This window comes from Strigops habroptila, chromosome 12, assembly GCF_004027225.2.
Source record: "Strigops habroptila isolate Jane chromosome 12, bStrHab1.2.pri, whole genome shotgun sequence".
In the NCBI taxonomy this organism is placed as follows: domain Eukaryota; kingdom Metazoa; phylum Chordata; class Aves; order Psittaciformes; family Psittacidae; genus Strigops; species Strigops habroptila.
The window spans coordinates 16,023,528-16,044,412 of NC_044288.2; the positions used below are offsets into that span (position 1 = coordinate 16,023,528).

Consider the following 20,885-nt stretch of genomic DNA (forward strand, 5'->3'; position numbering starts at 1 on the left):
ACAGTTGTTCTCACCCAGAGACTGTCTGTCTGAGGTGCCCTTAGTGGAATAAATCACTTGGACTATTGCACCAGGATGCATCTCCAGCCCTGGTTTTCTTTTGGAAAGCTGGATGACGGCAGATGCCCTCAAGATCTACCCACTGCCTTTGTGGTTTTGTTGATTTCTTTATAGATCCCTCTCCCTGTAATTTGCCCGTTAATATCCGCACCCCAGGATTGTTGCAGTGATGTAATCATGCAACATCTTAGGTAAAAACAGAATGAGACATATTATTAAAGCAAAACATAAATGCTGATGGCTTTTTTATTAAGCAGAGGTTTTCAGGATTCAACAGGAGCTTTCAAGGTTCAGGACAAGCCTTTAGGGGAGCATCTGCCATGGGGAACGGTGCCAGGGAGGATTCCTCTGTATGAGCTGAAGCCTGTCAGGAAATTAACACTTTCGAAGAGATCTCAAGCGAAGAGTCCGACGGCTTCTCCTGTGGAGAAAGAAATCAGTACCTCAGAGACAGAGCATCTCGGCTTTTGCTGTTTGCTTCTCCTTCTGGCGAAAGATATATCGTACAGGGGCTTAAACAAAATAGAAAACTTCTGAATGCTATTCCAGCTATTTCCTTTTATTACTAACCTTCAAAGACAAGATAAAGACTTAATTTAAAGGAAGAACAAATAGTCTGTAGAAAAAAGACTTTGTTTGCTGAAAAAAAGCTCTTCAGCAAATTACTTAAGAGGGAAACGAAGAACTATCCTAAATGGTACTTCTTTATATGTGAAAGAGGAATTCTGGCAAATTCTCCCAATAAAAACTGACCCTTGAGATAAACAGATAAACGCAAAGTAAGAGAACTTCAGTTGTCCAACCAGCCTCCAAGACTGATTAGTTAGTTTAAGCTAAGTTAGTTTGCCATTTAGTCAGTGAAGAGACTTATTTTCATACTTACAGGAATGCATTGCAGAATAAGCATTTATTGCCATATGTAACACCGTCAGACCCACAGTGTGGGACGTATTCCATAGTGCAGACATTGCTGGGTACCACGTAGTTTCTGCAGTAGCCCTGCAGATAGATGCAATCTATGTTCACAAAAAAGCTCTCAACAGCAGATATGTATTAAAGGTGACATTAGGAGACCCCGCACACACCCTGAGCTCCCCTCAGTACTGGCCAGAAGAAGATACTGAGAAAAAGCCCAAGGACAGGGCAGGAGTACAGTGATGCATTGCCTCTAGCAATGTAGAGTCTGCATAACTGTTGTAAATGCTGTTGCAGTATCTTAGACAATAACTTGGACACGAATTGAATACTGCACTACTTGTTGAAACTATCATCAGATGAAAATAGCAATTTCACCAAATAATATCTGTGGCAAATATTGCTCAGACAGCTGGATGGCTCAAGATTTTCAAATGCTCATCACAATGTGATTAGTAAGGATTTATAGAGAAGCTGCTTTAAGGAAAGAAATGATGGAAAATAGAAAGATCCATCCCTTACCTGCAGTGCACCAATATCTGGAAAAAAAGGAAAAAAGAAGAAAATATGATACAAATGCAATTCATGGGTTCTGTTAGAGTTAAAATCTGTGAATGCATGCCCTGAATATGCAACTTTCAACTCACAGTTAGCAAATTACTTCTTAGACAAAAGGAATTTCAGGCAAAATTTAGTGGTATATGATATGTTTGCAACATTGATTCTGTAGAATAATGGTTTTTAATGAGGGTTGCAGCCAAAATGGAAAAGGGTGTGCAAAATGGAAGAAGAGAACAGCATTTTTCATGGTTCAAAGGATGGAGCAGGACACGCACTCAAAGCTAAGCAAGTTATTGAGGCAAACAGGGTCATAAAGATGGCAAGTACTTAGAGGTAGCATCTTGTATGCATTGCCACAACAGTTCTTAAATACAAGGAGTATTTAGTGAGATGTAACTTCTATGAAGCTTCTACAACTGCTCAGGCTCTCAGATTGCATCTCAGTTCAGGATGACTACAAGAAACATTCTCTCTCATTCAGTAAAATAATTTGTGTTTCTGCAACATTTCAGAGGTTAAATGCTGGATGTCTGAGTCTCTGGGTTATACCACGTACATGTCACTTCTTTCATTATGCATAAACTAGCGCTGAGAGTAGAGCTGTTCCCACAGTTGTTCTTACCCACTCAGTTCTGTTGCTAAAATATTACCCCATAAGTGATAGTCTTTGATGTCAAGTCTTTTCAACACTATCTTTCTAGGAGTAAATAAGTCCTTGTAGAATGAAGCTCTTTCCAGTCTGAGGATGTTTTTGTGGTTTTAAAGACAGCCAGCGCTTACTCAAAGCCAGAGCAGGAGGCAGTAAAGCTACTCACCTGGGATGCAGCAAAGGGCTAGAGCAAACAGCAGCAACACGCCTGCTGTCTTCATGGTGGCTGAAGCATCTGCGTGCAGCGAAGCCTGTGTTTTGCCCAGTAAACATCACCTTAATTCTGCCCTCAGGTGGTAACCACGCTAGATGTACTCATGTACGTACATGAGTCTGTGCTCATTCAGATTTGGCTCATCCACCCTTATTCTGAAGTAACATTCCTGGTCTTTTGTCAGGGCGGTAGTCTCAACAGAGGTAAGCCGTGCTGCAAGCCAGGAAGAATACTTCTTCATCAACAGGAGTCACAAGAAGTTTAGGTATGTTTGATACACCCTCTGTGGTGTTATTTTAAGTGAAATATATGACAAGTTCCTTCTGAAGGACCATAGAAAATTCCTGTGGGCAGAAGAGCAACTGTACAAACCTAAGCAGCAGCTGCTGTCAGATTTCCTCTGTGTGCACCTATCAGCGCCTATTCATGTGCGGTGCTCTTTCATAAGCAAAACATTGAATGAACCATTTCCAGAGTGGAAAGTCTCTACTTGTATTTTCACGCTTCATCCCAGTAAAGCATCATGAAGCTATAATGAAACAAGGAAAGCAGTGAGCAGGGAAGGCAAGCAAGAGGGTCTGCCAGACACCAAAGGGACTTGAACAAGAGATGGAGCAAATTTTATAGGCATATGCAAAGAATTTACAATTGTTATTTCCCTTAAAAGCCATGAGCAGTGTGAGTTAGATTTGCTCTAATGAACTGATAGACCAATGATGACAGAATGATGTGAGACCCTAGCCTCGATCCTAGAAAAGTTGAACCCAATCTGGAAATGGCTGCTTCATCCATCTGCCCATCTCAATATAAATCCTTTGTTTTACCACCAAAACATCGCTTTTTTGGATGACCTCATTCCATCAAGAAAAACAAGCGCCCTCCTCCCTTCAGCTCCCAGAAGTAGTGCATATGAGAGATATTACTTTTTAGAAGGGATATGCCCAATTTATTTATGTTTCTCTTGTGTGGATCAAAAACCCACCAATTCAATACCCGAACAGAGAACAAAAGCAAAATAAATTTCATGGACAATATGCCAATGACAGGTCACACTCTCAAAAAACAGAAGGGTATTTTGTCCTTGGATTGCAAAACACTGCTGAGATACTCCTTGGGCTGGCAAAGAGTATTATGTTATTAAAGACTACGAGAGGAGACAAGTAGGCAGGAGTAGGAACCATCCCTAGGATGGCATTTGTCTTAAAACTTTTGGAGGTTGTTAAAGGATGATTTGAAGATGAGAAAAACCTAGAAATAAGTAATTTGTAGGACCCAGAGACATAGGCAGTGTCTGAAAAACACAGGCTTTGCTAACAGACTGCCCTTGCAGAGTGCTACACTTCAGGTGAAGGCTGGGTTCAGGAGGCCAGGAATCAGCTCTTGGTGCAGACACCACCACAGCCTGAGCAGGTTTTGCACAGGGAAAGTGCACCAGAAATGCCTTAGGAAGATCAGCTGGTGTCATCACTTCAGAGCAGCATTTCAGCCCTTTACAATGTCAAATGTCTGAAAGGGTCTGAACACTAATGTAGGCTGACTATCATTTATGTGAAAAGTCACACAGCTCTGAGGTTTGTGCTGTGTGTATTTAATTTTGTGCCTTTTATGAGAGGGAAGGGAGCAAAACGTGGGTTTTGTTACGTCCCAGAGCTATCAGCACATAACCTATTCAGCCTGACATCATCATTCAACAAACCAGAAGAAAATGTTTCATGCAACACATGAAACAAGGCAAAGAAATGTTGCTGATTTAGTTTATTGAGAAAGAAAATCAGGAGTGAGCTGAGTTCCCCAGAGAGCAAGATGAACTGAGGTGAGATTTTTAGTTGGGATTTGCCAGTGGGGATCCTGTGGTGAATTCTCTCAGCACTGATACTCAGCATTTTCCAAAATGGCTTAAAGTGAGAGTCCCATTGCTGTCCCTGAAAGTGAGGAGAGGAAAAAATGGATTAGACAGAGTCCTGCCTGCTATAATTTGTCCTTTTCCTTGGCTCCTAGAGAAGGCAGATAGAATCCTGCCCCAAAGACAAAGAACTTGCAGATTCATAGTCTCTTTAACAAAGAGATAAGTAAGATGATTTAACCCATTCTGCAGACTTAAAATATTTTTTTGGAAACCGTGATGAAACTTCAAATTCCATTTCTTTGCAACATGCAAGAAAAATTCCATTAAGATTAATGGTCTTCAAACAATTCACACTAACAAACCAGACACAGCTTTTTGTATGCTCTAATGGAAACAAAAATGAATGGTTGGCATGATGGCTGGTATTCTCTCCTGCCCCAAATTCCTACCCAACACTGGTCAGGAAACAAGAAAGTGGCAACTGTGCAAACTTGTGTTTATAGAAGGCAACTGATAACAGGGATGTGATCCATGTTTGTACATACACGACAGCATTGCAGAAGCTACACTTGTTGCTGTATGTTTTGCTGTCAGAGCCACAGAGAGGCAAGTACTCAAGTGTGCAAACAGGTTTAGGGTAGTCACTGCAGTCAACCTGGAAAAGAAAAGGTCTAATATGAAGGATATGAAGGAGTCACCAGCAGAAGGGCTTGAACCCTTCGCTACAGCTGCAGTGCTAATAATAACAATCTAACTGAAAGTAATTAACTTCCTTGCACAATCTGATATAAACGGAGGTATCAGTTTCTCCTATGCCAGAAGAATTTTATAATATAAAAATAGATCATAATTTCCTGTTTGAAGAGATGTGTACGATACTCTGGCCATAGCATTTCCAAGCAGCGGCAATTCACTCCGTGAATGTGCCGTGCTCGTAATCACATTGTACTGTGTTCCCAACCCGGCCAGGAAATTAAATGGAAAAACCCTGCTGTCTGGAGAACTGTAAGCACTGATGCCTGTGTAAGGGTCCAGTATCCCTCCTGTAGTCTTAAAACAGGAAGATCAACATTTAGCTAGATACTGTGAGAGTGGGACTTTGTTTCTTGTGCAATGTATGCTACACTTGCTGAGAAGTATTGTAGTGCAAAAAATGTGTATGGATCCTGGAAGAGGCTGAGGAATTTCATGGAGAAGAAATCTATCAATGCTTATTGACTACACAGAAATTGCAGCTAGCTGAGGTCTGTCACCCAAAAAATAGGTGGAGGTTGGAAGAGTAGAAGTCCCATACATCATACATACCCACTCTACTCTTACTCTCTCCTACACAATCCTTACAACCCCTGCTAAAAGTGGACTCTGCATCAAGCCATCATGGGCATGATGGACCATTGGTCTGACCCCAAAAGCCATTCTCTGTTCTTCTCAGTTCTGCCCTGATGAATTATTTCTGCTACTCTTCTTTTACTCATCCCTTTCTGTGCAGTCACCCTCTTCCTTTTCTGACATTAGCGTGGATAATGTGTATTATGTGTGGAGAAAGCCAAATCTTCCCTGTGCTGAAGAACAGCAGCACCTAAATTCCTGTGGGATGCTGCTGGTCTGGGGGCTGCTGCAGACACTGGCAGTGCTTAACCTGACATCAGCAGGACTGAAACATGGTCCCTCATCGGACTCCACTTACTGTAGTGTCTTCCTTCTTACATTCACCGTCATATTTCTTGTCAACACTGGTTCCAGCCTCTCTGGGAAGGGAAGAGACTCACGTTAGCGAGTTCTGTGAGCAACCTGATCTGCTGAACGCCATGTCCCAGGCATGCTGATCAGCCTCAGGTATAACAGACAGGATACAGGAGACATGCAAATTAGTTTGTGTCCACATGGCTCTAGATACCAGTACAGGTGGTGTCACAGCCTGCCAGAGTGCTGCTTTATAGCGTGATGTGAAGGACAAGGGAGCGTCCAGGGTGTTAGAGTGAATGAGGAGGTAGGTTTTGTGACAATGTAGATGCACCTTAGGTCAGTTGCAAGGCAGCATCTGCCACATAGACCCTTTTAACTTAGTAAAGAGAAGCATTCTGTCCTGTGTTAGATCCCCACCCCCCTACTTCTCTCTCTCTAGATCAAAGGCAGTTTTCTTTCTATTCACAAAGGAAGACAGGGTCTAGTTACCAGGAAAAGAGGAGGGTCAAAGTCCAAGCACCTTAGAGAAAAGGCCTTGGTGGAAGACCCGATATTCAGAAAAGCAGTTGCCAGGAGTGCTAAGCACTCATTGTCCCTCACAGGATAGCTCTGCATATGCAGTACTCACAGGTTATGGGCACACAGCAGGCACTCGTCGTCGTAGGTGACCCCATCAGTCCCGCAGACGGGGCTGACATCTTTGTTGCAGAGCAACACCACTTTACCTTCCTCGTCTGTTGTGTTGGGATACCTACTGCAGTCCACCTGCTGGGGGAACACACAACAAAGCACTGGTGAAGGCTTACTTACAGGAAGCAAGTAGATCTGGTGATTGTGTCTGTCTGGCCACCTAGGATACCACCACAGCAGGAAAAACATTTTTCTCTGCGTCACTATGATGACAATTCACTTGAAGATGGCCAATGCAAGACTCTGACATCTCATATATCCTCTTATTTGGTGTCTGAATTCTTTCTTGGTGAAGACAAGCAGCTCTGGCCACTGAGAAGCGGGACATGCCTCTTATTTTGCCCTTGGTTTCACTTACAGGGACAGTTTCCTTGCATTTTCCGTCATGGTCTTTGCCGACATTGGTTCCATTTTCTCTGGAAAGTGAAAGACAAATATTAGGAAGTTCAAAAAGAAGCCTTGCTACATCCTAGGTTCTGGAAATATGCAACCGATACAAGGGAAAGCTGACTCTTTATCGGTCAGGCTTATATATATAGGTATTTTTTGAGAAGGTAGTGCCATCCTCCCTGACCAGCTAGCACTGAGTGGCTGTCAGGGACATAAAGACCCCAAGAGCTTTAGGACCATTTGGGGCAGATCAGAGCAGAGCATGTCTCCATCCTTTTGCTCTGCTTTGCTGTGATGAGATGTGGCCTAGGGGCTGTCATCTGGCTGATCCTTGAGCTGGAGAAGAAAAATGAGAATGAATTACACCAGCAAGAGAGAGACACGGTGACTAAAGCAATGTCTAGGCAATGAAGTGCCATGTAGTGATACCCAAGCTGATTTTGAAGGAATTGACATTAGTGACATATGACAGATCACTGTTGAAAAATGGTGCTGCCAGGAGTCCTAAGCATTGCTGCCTATGCAGTACATACATGTTGTGGGCACACAGCAGGCACTCATTACTGTAGGTGACTCCATCAGTACCACAGATGGGGCTGAGGATCTTGGCGCAGACCAACACCTCTTTGCCTTCCTCATTTGTAGTGTTGGGGTACGTACTGCAGTCCACCTGCCAAAGGAACGTACAGCAACAGGGTGGAGAAGACATTTTACGTTCACCACTCTCATACCACTCTCATTTTGCACGAAACAGTGACCTGATACAACCTGCAGTGGGTTTTTCACTACCACTGCACAAACTTGTGCTGGTGGGTCAGTCTGGTAACAGAAGAATCCTTCCTGCAGAGACCTCCACACACAGCAGGAAAGGAGGAGGAGAAGAGGGCTACAGCCATACAGCTCCTTAGATGAGGTAAATCAGTGCTGGTCTCTCATGCTCACTTGGCATCCTTTCATAAAGGCTATCTGTCACTCTCTCATTCTTATATTCTTGTGGCACCTCCAGTGCACTTCTGTTATTACTCTTTCATTATCAAAACACTGATTATGTTTTTTATTCAGAGGAGCAAGGCTGATGACATGGTGCATGGAATATGGAGTACCTCAGTAGTATTTTATTCTTCCAGTAGGCTGCCTTCAGGTAGTTTCTGACACCACAGCTTATTGCTATCCTTTTACAGTCAGTCATATATGACCCAGCTTAAAGCTTAGACCAATTTAAAGTTGGTGAAAAATTAATTAATAAAAAATTTTATATCATTACTACTACTCCACTATTAGCATACAGCACAAATGTAGAGCCAAGGACAGTACAACTTAATGTTTTATACTGTGGAATCTGATTACAATGACACTAATTTCACGTTAACTGAAAAACAGATAAGCATCTGCAGTGCTGAGGATTTTCCCATTCCTTCAGTTATGTCTATACCAAGCCACATACCTGAAAAAATGACAGAAAGAAATCTTCCACTCACCTCAACCCCAAAGGCAGCATCTGGAAAAGAAGAGAGAGGCAGAAAGTGTGAAACAAAACCAATATGATAAGACCTCAGTTAAAGCTGGAAATCTGGATGTAAAATTCCTATATGCAGGACCAAATTGATTTCCAGTGATTGGTTTCCTGAACTAAATAAACTATGTATGATTTTTTTCTTTTCTGTGTTGATAACAGCACTGCTTATTGCTGGCTGTGATGAAACATGTTTTTGAATAGCTTTGTTCTTTTGTATTTCAAGATTAGTAGACATATTAATCGAAAGTAGAATAACTTTCCTTCTTTATCATTTTACACACCCATTTTGACCCTAAAAAGCTACTGTTAGATATATGAAAAGAAACCTGAGTCAATACAGATAAATGTAAATGCAAATAGTCACCTACAGGACAAGCAAATACATACAGCATCTGTTGTCAAGCTTATGCATTTTAAAGAAGCTGAGTGTGAAAAAAAAAAATTGCCTTTGACTTTATAATTTCATCAGATGGAAATATGCAATGATAACATCAGACCCTGGCTTGTTTTCATCTCTTGTTTCTCCATTAATGGAAAAAGTATTGCAGGAAAGTTGCCAGACTCCTGAAAAGAACTTGCTTGTGCCATTGCAGTATTTTTGTGACCAGTTACTGAAGGTCTGACCACCTTGTTACAGCCTTGTTGCAAGCATTTATCCACTTGCTGTAATTGTAGAACAAGTGTAAGCAGTGTAACAGTGTTAAAACAACAGCGTAAAAAGCATAAAAGCACTAGTTACTAGCACAGAACTCCATCTGCAGTTATTTATATTTATGACAGACAGACAGCTACAACAGTGATCCATTTAAGACTGTCCTGAAATCTGCTCCCACATCTTATGTGATGCCAAAGCACCAGGGCATCCTAGCTCTTTGTAGAAGATTTTCTCCCTTTGAAGCCACTATCTTATCTTTTTAAAGACAGCCAGGACTCAGATGTGGAGCCTCTGTGGTGCCATAAGAGTTACTCACCTGGGAAGCAGCAAAGCACAAAGGAGAGGAGCACAAAAACACCCGCTGTGGTCATGTTGGAAGTACGTCTTGAGTCTGCAGGCTGCCTGCTGCTGCTCTGATCACGAGATGGCCTCTCCGAGGCTGACTGCAAATATATACAAATGCAATGTCTAAACTGTTCAACTGTAACATAAAACAACCAGCAGAATCTGTCACTAGCACAATGAGCCTGGTAATATTTATTGAGGTCTTGACTTTCAGGTAATGGTCAGCATCTGCTAGGCAATTGATTTTGGCTGGACATCTGGTTAATAGCTTGAGACAAGTATCACATGTTCTCAATGGTCAAAACCAAACAAACAGCCTTTTAGACAAAAGAAACCTCTTTAGGATTCCAGTAGAAATGTAAGGAGCACAAAATACTGAGGGGAGTAAACGGCAGGTCCTTCGTTTGTCTCTGCAGAGCAACATTGCCCATCAGGGAGCAGCTCATGCAGAGCATGTAGTGCTAAGACGCTTTGCTTTCTTTCTTTGCTTCGGGTGGGTTTTTTTTCTCCATTCCCAGATATTCCCCTCTAGGTATGAACATGGGTCAGGTGTGGCTTTGCCATCAGCAGAACTGGTTAAGCTTTGTCAGGTGAGGCTGGCAGGACTGTGTCTAACTTGTGCAGCTAATGGTATTTAGCAATGGTTTGATAAGAGAAAGGGTTTCTTGACAGTTTCACTTGATCAGAAGACTTGAAAGCAGGTTATATTCTGTCAAATGACACTAAAAATGTCACCTGAACCTTATAATGAGGGAGCACTTATTTACAGACCTAGTCACAGTTAAACACACCAACCAATTCAAAGTGTTCCGCCAAGCCATCTTAAGAACAAAAGACACTGAAGGTTTGGGCACCTATTTACATAGCACCAGCTGTGTTTGTAAGTACAGTAGGTCCTTTCCCGCTACAGACATTTTAGAAAATGATACTTAAAACATAGAGCCTGTCCCAATTTTCCTGTTTGTCTCGCACCTCCAGCCTTCATGCCATCTCCAAATCTCTCCTTCCTAGGAGGAGGTCTGGGCCTCTGCTGTTTTAGTAGGAGTAATTTTGCAGAAGTGGGTTCTGCCTTTAACCTAAGCTTCTCACCATGATTCCTTTCACAGGTCTGAAATGGCAAGAATACCCAGGGTTTTCTGCCATGGGAGCTAAGCACTGTGCTTAGGATAGACTTCAGCACCATGGCAGCTGCAGAGCAAAAGAAGTTTTACAGGTGTTCCCTTGAGCAAACAAGGCACCACCCATTAATTGAATGAAATTCAGCTGAAATCCTTGAAAATTAGCCCAAGAAATTCTGTTGGTGTCTGGTACATTGCAGTGGTCTACAGGGTATGCTTTGATCCTTAAAAGTATACATTGTATAGTGCGCGGAATCATCTACCCTGTGCAATGGTGTGCTATGAGGGCAGTAACATGGCCGTATGGATGTATAGGTTACATTTTTACCTCGAAGAGATGGGTTTCTTCACAGGGAGAAGCACTAAAACAATTATGCTGCTGGGTTTATTTCTATAAATTACAGAGAGCATGAATGAATACTTTAGACAGATTTAGCACATCTATAAGATATATTGTTCTAATGTGCCTTGTGGATGGCGTCTCTGGAAGCCCAGTACTTTTCCCTGAGCACGCAGAGGAGCACACTGAGGCTGCTGTCATATACCATGCCTGTTGCCTTCATCAGTTCTCTGATGAAGAGACATACAGTCTCTGCACAGTTGGAGGAAGGTACATCTTTCTGGGTCGAATACGAACTGTGCTACTACCTTCTCCATCCAGGCAGCAAGACCACTGCAAATCATCCCCACCAGTCCTTCCAGCCTTGGCCTGGCAGCTTTGGACAGGTTGCCTCCTGCCCAGTGCCCACATGCTGCTGCTCCCTGCCCCGGATAGTGCAGCCATCTAGGCAGGACGGACCCCTCTCCTGATGGGCGGAGAGCACCTTTCTGACAAAGGCTGGTGTGACAAAGGCTGGTGTGTGTGGCCTGTATACACCACTGCAAATGCCAGGTTCAGCACTGGGTCTGGCACATGTCCCGAACAACCTAGATTCCCTTCAATCACCACAACACCTGTCTGATGTTCAGCATATCCCTTCCTTCACTCTCTCACCTACAGAATGAATGTCTATTCTAGGGAGACTGAAGTCTGTGACAGTTAAGTCACCAGTCTCCCCTAAGCCACTCAGGTGCCCCTCCAGGCAAGCCATAAAAACAACCCCCAGAAATAACCAGGTTTCAGACTCAGCCAGCCAACATCCACAGCTCCAGATCATCCTGCCTCTGATAAGAGCATGGAAAAATCCCACAGCTGGCTCAGGTCATGCTATGGGACAGTTTGCTCAGTTCTTAGCTACTGCTGGAAGAACAGTTAGAAAGAGGATTTGGTCTGCAGTCCTGCCACTGATCTCGTGCTGTAATCCACTTCATTACGGTCTTCTAATCCTCAAATTCAGATGTAGCATATGGCTGATGACCATTTTGCTAAAGGAAAATCCTCATCTGTGCAGAAGCCAGCACAAGGGCAGAGGTCTGCTAGCAAGCAAAGGCAGTACCACTTCTCAGGGTACCATGTGTTATGGTCCTGAGCACCAGAGGGTCTACGGGCAGACAGCAGGGCAGGATTTGGCCGTTATACAACATCCTCTCTCACTTACTCAAAGACTTTCTTGGTTTACATTTTCCTTTGAAGTTTTTGCCAGTATCGATTTTATATTCTCTGGAAGAATTAAAACCAATGTGGGAAATTTTCTTAGGTGATATGCAACTTCTCAGTGAAAGTAATACCCTGATAAATGAATGACAAATTACTCAATACACTTTTCCAAACATTCCTGGGTTTTGTCACGTTATTTAATTAACAAATAGCTATTGTAAAAGTGGGAAATAATAATAATTAGTTGTAGCTGTTTCATGAAATTGCCTCTAATCACTCCAAAATGCCTGCTAAATACAATACAGATTGCAGTTTCCATCTTTGTCTTTCTCTTGGCTGCAGTATGGTCAATAAGTGCTTGTACTGAGCCACGCGCCCAGAGAAACCGATACAGAACAAATGGAAGATCTGCCTCTCACCTAGTGCCCAAAGGCATTGTTTGAACTAAGCAATAAAGCAGAGTCACTGATATGATTAAAACATATCAACATGGAAATGTATCCAGGTGTTTATGAGCTTATTAAATAGAGCTTGATTCAGGTAATGCCAGTGAATATTTTCCTGAACTAATAAGACCATGTGCAGAACTTTGTACCCTGCAAGTGAAGGCTAACATGGTTTCACATTACTTATGCAATGAATTAAATGCACTTGGCCCCACTGCAAGGACAGATATTGACACATGGGAACGAGCCCAGCAGGGGCCACCAGGCTGGTCAGGGGCTGTAGCATAGGGCATTTGGGTAAGCTGAAGAAGATGGAGAAGAGATGGCTATGGGGGATCGCTGCTATCCGCAGCTCCCTGGTGAGGTTCTAGAGAAGACAGAGCCAGAGTCTTCTCAGAGCTGCACAGCAAAAGGATTAGATTCTGACAGATATGATGAGTTATTCTTTGCCATGAGGGTGATCAAGCACAAGAATCAGAGGAGGCCGTGGGTGTCCTTCCTTGGTGATACTGAAAACTCAGATGAACAAGGGAAGTCTTGAGCACCCTGAGCTGGCTTGGGCTTTGGCCTTGCTTTAGGCTGGAGACCTCTAGAGAGCTCTTCCAACCTGAATTATTTTGTGTATATGGTACTTATATAATGCTCTCTCCTATGGGTAGTTTTTATTAATGAAGGACCATAATACTTTTCCATGACCCAGGAGAGCAGCCTCAGAGTTTTCCTATCACCTTTGCTAAAGGGTCACAGGTAAGAGCTCACAGCACATTTTTACAGGTATGACCAGTAACATGTAGAACAAAAAGAGTAGATTGTAATCATCATTAAAAACCAAACACACTAAAATATTCAGATGTGAGAATGTTATTAGCACGTGATGATTTCAGAGTCTCTCCATTTCTGCAACAGCCCAGGCCCCTGCCATCACAATGCTTCCGCAGAAGAGCATCAGCATTTGAACCTACAGCAGAGTTACCCGCACCGCAGAAAATCAGCTGCCAAAATAGCAGCCACTTCACTACTGTGCTGTAGCATCAGCTCTGAGCACATACCTTCAATTCTTGCCACACCAGCTCATGCTGTGCTTCAGCTCTGGGCAGTTTCTGGATGATGAGTATGTCAGGTCAGGGCTCAATTGCGCAGGGCAAGAATTACTCACGTGAAAGCAGGAAAATGCTAGAACGAGCAGCAGAATAAGGAGGCTATAAACAGCAAAACGTTTGGCTGGACAATGGCCCAGGCTATTGCTCTTTCAAGTGAACATACTGCAGGGAAGGTGGTTTGAAGGTAGTGCAGGAGACGTTATACTGCAGCTGGTCAGGGGAAGAGGAAATCATTGGGTTATTCAGTTTTCCTCACACTTCAGTGATCTCAGCTGTGCTTCACTGAGTGCTCTTTTCATCTTTGCCACAGCCCAAGCAGAAACAATGAGGAGGTGGCTGTGGGAAGTTATGGTCAACCTGGGATTGACACTGTTCACGGCTGCCTGGCAGGAGAAAGTTAATCTGGCAACTTCATTGCTAAGTCCAGGAAGGCCTCCTTCAGTAGCTGGGGTCAGGAGAAAAATCTTCCAAAGATAGGAAAAAAACGATAAAAGGTCAATAAATTCTTATCTGCAAGGAGACATTATTTATAGCTCAAGGCACAGTTAAAACAGAATGAATAAGCATTTCTGCCATGAAAGCAAATTGCTTTGAGGTTATATAAACCAGGGGAATAGTTGAACACGTCTCTAAAGGACAGCAGATGAGACATTTTCAAGCTACCAGACGTCTAGCAGCACACACGTCATCAGAATAGCACACAGCAGGGGGATCGTGGCTGTGTCCCTTGGATTCCAGTCAGCTACACAAGCCACCAGTGTCATTGCCATGAGAAGCTTATAGGCAGAAGATATTTTAACTGACTAACTATCAGGGCTGTTAAAAGTGATTCAATATGGTTAGGATGAGCAGTTGCTGCATGCTACTGAGCAGCAAAGAGGAATATGAAGGCTTCAAGGAAGACCACTTGATCCCTGGACAGCTGCACTCAAGAGCTTGTTTGTAGAGGGATAAGCATCCCGTATGCAACTACAGTCCGAAGGCTGCGGCAAGGCTGGCTGGGGAGACAGGTTATAGTCTTCTATCAAGCACAGGAATCATCTCTTCACAGTGAGCTGACAAGTCTCATTAATTTATCATAGGAACATGCCTTCAGTGCTCGTTCCCCTCAGTTCTGTTTTGTAAGATTGACAGACATGTCTATAGACCACGAAGTGTTCTTGACAAGAGGGTAATTAACCTTCGATGTTTACATCTCCCTCCTCGTGGTAAGTAAAACACCAAGTCTGTTCATTTTGAGGAGGTCTGGCTGTAAACGAGTCATAGTTTCCTTTTATGCTCTTGATCAGAGATCAGGAGAACTGGAATAGCAGTTTTTCTAAGCTCTATCTGGAATAATAAGTAACAGAGGAACAATTTCCTTGAGTAAATGTCCAAAGCCTTGGACTCAGGGCTTTTGTACCAGCCCCAGGTCTCTGAATAAGATCCCCACAAGCCTGTAGCTCCACAGTGCTTTGGGCCAGGGTCTGGAACCTTCTTCATGCAAGCTCAGGACACAGTGAGCTGAGGCTCTGTCCAGCTTGAGGGAGGTAGAGGAGAAGAAGTCTATACACAGCTAATGACACGTATGAGAGAGAAATTATTCTAAAGTGTTTTTTAACACTTTAGAATAGGAGTGTATGCCCCTGCACAAACCCCATATGGGAGGAAGCAACCAGGACTGCAAAGCTGTTCCTGGAGGTGCTAGTCCATTACTGCTACAGTAACCTGGAGGCATCACTCTGCCTATTAACTGCCCCAAGAAACATAAATGTCTCACATCCCCAGGCAAAGTTTTCTTTTCATGTGAAACCAAGGGACAAGGCAATGAAGAAAAGCAGCAAGTAGAGCATCAAACAGAAACATGTCCCCAGATCTCATCAACCAACAAACTAGCAAAATTTCATATGAGAAACAATGTTTGGAAAAGACAAATGAAGGTGATTGCTTTCGTTTATAGGAAGAAAACCAGAAACACCTCTGAGATTTGGGAGGAATGGTGGTTTGCTTTTTAAGAAAGATCTTGCAAATAAAGCAGCAAAAAGGGATTTTATTTCTGAGGGATAGAGGTGCAATAGGCTAAGAATGAAAATCCACCGCTCTCCCTCATGGGAAAGAAAGAGGGAGAAACAATGCATAACGGTGCTGTAACTTGAACACTTGGCTGGAATAGGAGGAATTGGATAGAAAGAGTTTCTACAGCTGAAGGACTATTAGCATCCTAACCACTGAATATTTTTTCCTTCATTATTAACATCAAAAGAAAGGGCAACAATTTCATTTATTCTGCAGAGTTGAGCTTTAAAGAGACCACTGGCTGATTCTTTGCAGCTGGACATGGGTGAAGCACTGTTGATGCTGACAGAAAGCAGCATGCTGCCAAATTACAGGATTTTAGTATTTCACAGAAATTGAGGTAAATAGCAGGACTTCTACCATCTCTAAACTATTACACTAGCGAAGTAATGCAGTTATTTACTTAATACTTGATCACATGGCTCCTACATCCCCTGGCTTGTGCACCATGCCCCATTTGCAACCTGACAAAAACTCTTATCTCAGGAGAGCAGAACGCACTGATACCTGCAAAGGTTTTGTGTGTCTCCTTTTCTGGTCTTGAAACAGGTTATGCTGCACTTTCCTGATGCTGTCAGTGAAGGTTGCTTGTGCATGCTTGAATAGCAAAGAAATATTTCTTCTACTTGACTCATATTTTGCATCTTTTTGCCATCCTTCTCTTCATATATTTGAATGCTGCCTGTGGAGAATATCATTATTAGAAAGCTAGCGTTAAATCCCTGCCAAAGAAAATGTCAACGGAAGGTATATGCATCACTTACATCCAATCATACGCTGCCTGCTCAGCATCCGGCTGACATTATTTGGGATGATGCCACAGAGAGCAATGGGAGATCAGGCTGCTTCTTGGTTTGCCTTCCTTCTTAGTCACTGGGATGACTGCTGTTCCCGAGACCCTGGGTGTGCCACATTCCCTGAAGAAGGAAAAGTCTGACATTAGAGACTGAGTATGACCATTTTCCCATAGGGGGATGGGTGCTGGGAAAGCAAATAAAACTCCCAAATAATGCAAGTGAAGGAGAGTTCATCCGAGTTAACCACCACCAATGAAGTGGTTATACTGTCTCTGGCTATTATAATCCTACCAGTCAACAAATCTGTGCCATCCGAATATACTGCATCATTTGGATTTCCACTCTGGCTATTTTCTTTGATTGTTTTCTTTTCTCTACTAAATCTTTCTGATTTCCCACCAAGCACAAACAGTGAGTGAAGAGGGAGAAAAAGAGGATAAATTGGAAAAGGATAGGGAGAGGCCAGGGGCTAGGGGACTGTCAGTCAGAAAGCACGTTCTTCCCATCAGACTGACACATTATAGGCACAGATCCCACATTCAGTGGTGTAAGTGAAACCATCTGTGCCACAGATCTGCTTCAGTGCCTGCCCAGGAGGCCCAGACCGGCTATCCTCAGTGATGCCCCGGGACCTATGCTTTAAAGGGAGCAGAGTAAAAGAGCTCAAAGCAATACATTTCCAAACATTCCTCATTATTCCAGGGGCTTGAATGAAATGAAGGTTTTATTCCTATGAAAGAAAAATAGGCAGGAAGCAACACACTATGCGAATGCTCTTTGTTTGCAAATTCACAGTATGTTTAAACTTACAGGGCTGCACGTCAGCTGGTGAGAATCTGGAAAACCCTCCCAAGCAGAGTGGATGTCTGCCAGCTGGAGACAGGCTCCCTTCCACTGCTGCTGTCTGCTTTTCTCATATGTACTCGTTGATCAGCAGCGAGCACGTAACCGGAAACCAGAGCATGGCAAAGAATCAAATAAAATTGTATCAAACATTAAATTACAACAAGAGAATGAACATTTCTGAGTGTGAATGTATTGATGGATGAAACAAGCGGATACCAGGATTATACTCCTTTAAATACAGAGGTCTGAGGAAATCTTTTCAGTTCCCAGAGTATTTTCTTTGCTATCAGACAGTTAAGTAGACCTGTGCAACTGATACAATGAGTTTTTGTAATTATTTCTGGATTTCTTTTGAGGAACATGGAGTTACAAAAGTGGTAAAAAACACCACATTTATACATTCTTCTGAAAAAAAGAACATAAAAAAATCAGTGGAACAAGCCTTGTCACTCTCAAGCACTACTCAAGAGATTGACAGAGTATCTAGGCCCATCCACATGCCCCTCTAGAAAAAGCAGCATATGAAAAAAAAGCTAAAACAAGGCAAATCAGCAGACATAGTTTTGAAAGGCACAGAATTTTTGCTAAAGTGTTTGACTGAAATTTAGGTACAGACACTATCAAGGAAAAGTTGTTGTTTGTTGGGTTTTTTCCAAGTCATAGATAGGTGAATTCTGATAAATGATGGAAAAAAAATCTTTTGGCTCGATATGAAAAGACTAAGTATTGTTTTCTAAATCCCACATATCAATCAAGATTTAAATGATTCACCTCATTCTTCCTCCTCTTTGTGTTGTAAGAAAAATGACTGTAGATTCAAAAAGACATTGATAAGGCTATAAAGGTAACTAAGACAAACAAGGAAGGAGAGAGAACATTTATATTTTTAAAATATTGCCTTTGTGATATGTACCAGTGCATTCACAGGTCACAAATCCTGAGGCTGGACCATCATCAATGTAAAATACATCAAAGTTCATCAGCCCTTGACGTGGCTCAGGAACTTGGTCCCTGCTATCCAGAGCTGCAGTGGTGGCTGCAAGGCAGTATGTGGATCCTTCCCTGCAGCCTTGATTGAGCGTAAAAGACTGCACCTACAGCTAATTCTGTTCATGGCAAGAGTGCAAAAGTAAGAGTCCACTGAAGCAGGACTAAATCCACGCTTGTGTCTGATCCTTTTAGTGCCTCTTTCCAAGTTAAAATATAGGCTTTCCTGTCATGAGAGGTGAATGGGTTTTGAGAATAATTTGACCATTTTGAAGCTGCTCAGGATTTTGCCTGTGGTGACGAAGAGAATCAGCCTTGGGGCTTTGCAGCATTATGCATCGGAACAGTGGAAGCAACGGAGAAGCTTGGAGAAGCAATGGAGCAGTGGGCTGAGCAGCACCAAAGCATCTATCGCCCTTATAGTGGAGACAGTTACTGAATATGTTTGCAGTCTGGCAAGCACTGAACTCATGAGCTGATCTCTTGGTGCTCCCCAGCACAGTAATCTTTATTTGTCCATCTATCCAGCCATTCCTCTATCTACGAGCAAAACAGGCATCCAGCTCACTCAACCATGCCTCAAAAGCACCTCTCAAGTCTCTTAGTGGCACTTTGAACCTGGCATTGTTCTACCTCTCTCCTAAACCACAAAAATTCAACGCTTCCTCTTGAATGTGCTTGTCTTTGCCTGACCGTTGCTTCCTTGTCATAGAATCCGTTTACATTGGAAAAGACCTTTAAGATCATTGAGTTCAACTGTTAACCCAGCACTGCCAAGTCCACCACTAAATCATGTTCCTGAGTGCCACATCTACGCGTCTTTTAAACACCTCTAGGGGTGGGGACTCAACCACTTCCATGGGCAGCCTGTTCCAATGGTTGACACCCCTTTCAGTGAAGAAATTTTTCCTACTATACAGTCTAAACCTCCCCTGATTCAACTTGAGGCCATTTCCAACAGAAAGCAGAAAGAAATCATCTAATTAGCACACACTCAGTAAGTAACCCTGCAACAGCTGAAAAACAACTCCAAGGCAGAAAACAGCTCTGTCCCTGAGAAGAAGACTGCCCTACTTTTATAGAGTTATATTGCTTCATAAAACACCCCCTGAGCCTGGGGGATGTTTAAACTCCAATGTCAGGCTTTTCCTGTTTTGTGGCCCAGTTTTAGTGATTTATTCCATTACGTATTTTTACACGAAACCTACTGGCAAATACTGCATGGAAACCTCTGTCTAATGACCGCTTTGGCTTCTTTCCTGGGTTGCTCTTAGTCTCAACATTATGCCTCCTTGAGTTTGTGTTTGTCTTTGGTGTCATCAGACAATGAGCTCCACAGAGGAGGCTTTTGCACGGCTGTGCCCAGTTAATGCCATTTGGTTGGATCTTGACAGCTTTACTGCAAAGACTTGAAAAAGCCAGCGGTCAGCGCTAAGTCCAAATGAAAGTCTGCCAAAGTCCACAAGAAAAAAATTACCCAGGTCTTATCCCTAAGGGTAATCAAGTAACACTTAAACAAGACTAAAGCAGCATGTTCTGCAAAAACAACAGAAAATGGCAAAAAGGTTATATAAACCAAAGGAGTGTTTGCATTAGGACACAGACCCAAGAGAAGTACAATAAGCCATTGTTAGCCACAAATCGTCTCAAAAAGTACATGCCAGCCACAGACACTAATGGCATGGAGACACTATGGCCTCATTCCCTGGTACAATACCCACAGAATCTCCAAGTCAGGAACATTTGCCTTCAGCCTATTCTTCTAGCCTGACGATTCAAAGAGTGACTTTCCAAACCAATCCAAATAATTGTGTTATTCTCTGGTAAACTACAATGGTACATTGAATCACAGACATTTTAGCTGTAGTCCAGAAGAAATTCTTTAATCCTGAAATACTGGGTTTGCAATAGCTTTGGTGACCTGGTGTAAAGCTACTGGTAGTGGCTGTACCTATGTTGCCAACAGATGAAGGGCAGCCCTTAGGTCCCTCTAACTCCCTGCCATCAACACAGACACCAAAATGGCAGCAATTGTATCACCAGGTCCTGAGCTCCTTGGCCTTAAAGAAGTAGACAAAACATGACTATCAGGCAGAACCACTTTCCTATGACTTGTTATACGTTCAGTTAAAACTGGTCATGACTGAACTTCTGCACCCTTTTCCTTCCTGAATGGCTTAAGAAGTCAGGCAGCTGCAGTGATGTACCAGGGCTGTCCCCTACCCTAGGGGTGATTTCTGCCCACCAGTCCTGGAGCTATTCTGTTGCTTTAATTGATCAAGATATTTTGTGAGTGGACACTTCTGCTGTCTGTGACCTTGGAGGGATCTTGACATGCCCCTCCTGTAGATTATATCCTATAACAACCCTTGACACTGAGGACAAATTCAGCAGAGAGAGGCTGGGATCACCGTTCCTGGCGGCAGCTGCTCTCTATTCCCTGAGACAAGCTGCACAGGCAGTGGAAGCCAG

At 42.9% G+C, this 20,885-nt stretch overlaps 2 protein-coding genes across 2 annotated transcripts; both read right to left on the minus strand.

Moving 5' to 3' along the window:
* Window positions 1-392: 392 nt before the first annotated feature.
* On the minus strand, window positions 393-2,406 carry LOC115615777 (serine protease inhibitor Kazal-type 6-like). The gene is made up of 3 exons (XM_030504338.1): window positions 2,352-2,406; window positions 944-1,076; window positions 393-481 (listed from the first exon to the last, which is right to left on the minus strand). The coding sequence occupies exons 1-3, from the start codon at window positions 2,404-2,406 to the stop codon at window positions 436-438; spliced, it is 234 nt and encodes a 77-aa protein (XP_030360198.1). The 3' UTR covers window positions 393-435.
* A 1,733-nt stretch (window positions 2,407-4,139) lies between these two features.
* On the minus strand, window positions 4,140-17,429 carry LOC115615775 (ovomucoid-like). The gene is made up of 11 exons (XM_030504337.1): window positions 17,391-17,429; window positions 16,548-16,700; window positions 16,291-16,465; window positions 9,499-9,625; window positions 8,490-8,509; window positions 7,545-7,681; window positions 6,980-7,037; window positions 6,560-6,699; window positions 5,933-5,993; window positions 4,791-4,900; window positions 4,140-4,321 (listed from the first exon to the last, which is right to left on the minus strand). The coding sequence occupies exons 4-11, from the start codon at window positions 9,551-9,553 to the stop codon at window positions 4,276-4,278; spliced, it is 627 nt and encodes a 208-aa protein (XP_030360197.1). The 5' UTR covers window positions 9,554-9,625; window positions 16,291-16,465; window positions 16,548-16,700; window positions 17,391-17,429; the 3' UTR covers window positions 4,140-4,275.
* Window positions 17,430-20,885: the final 3,456 nt, after the last annotated feature.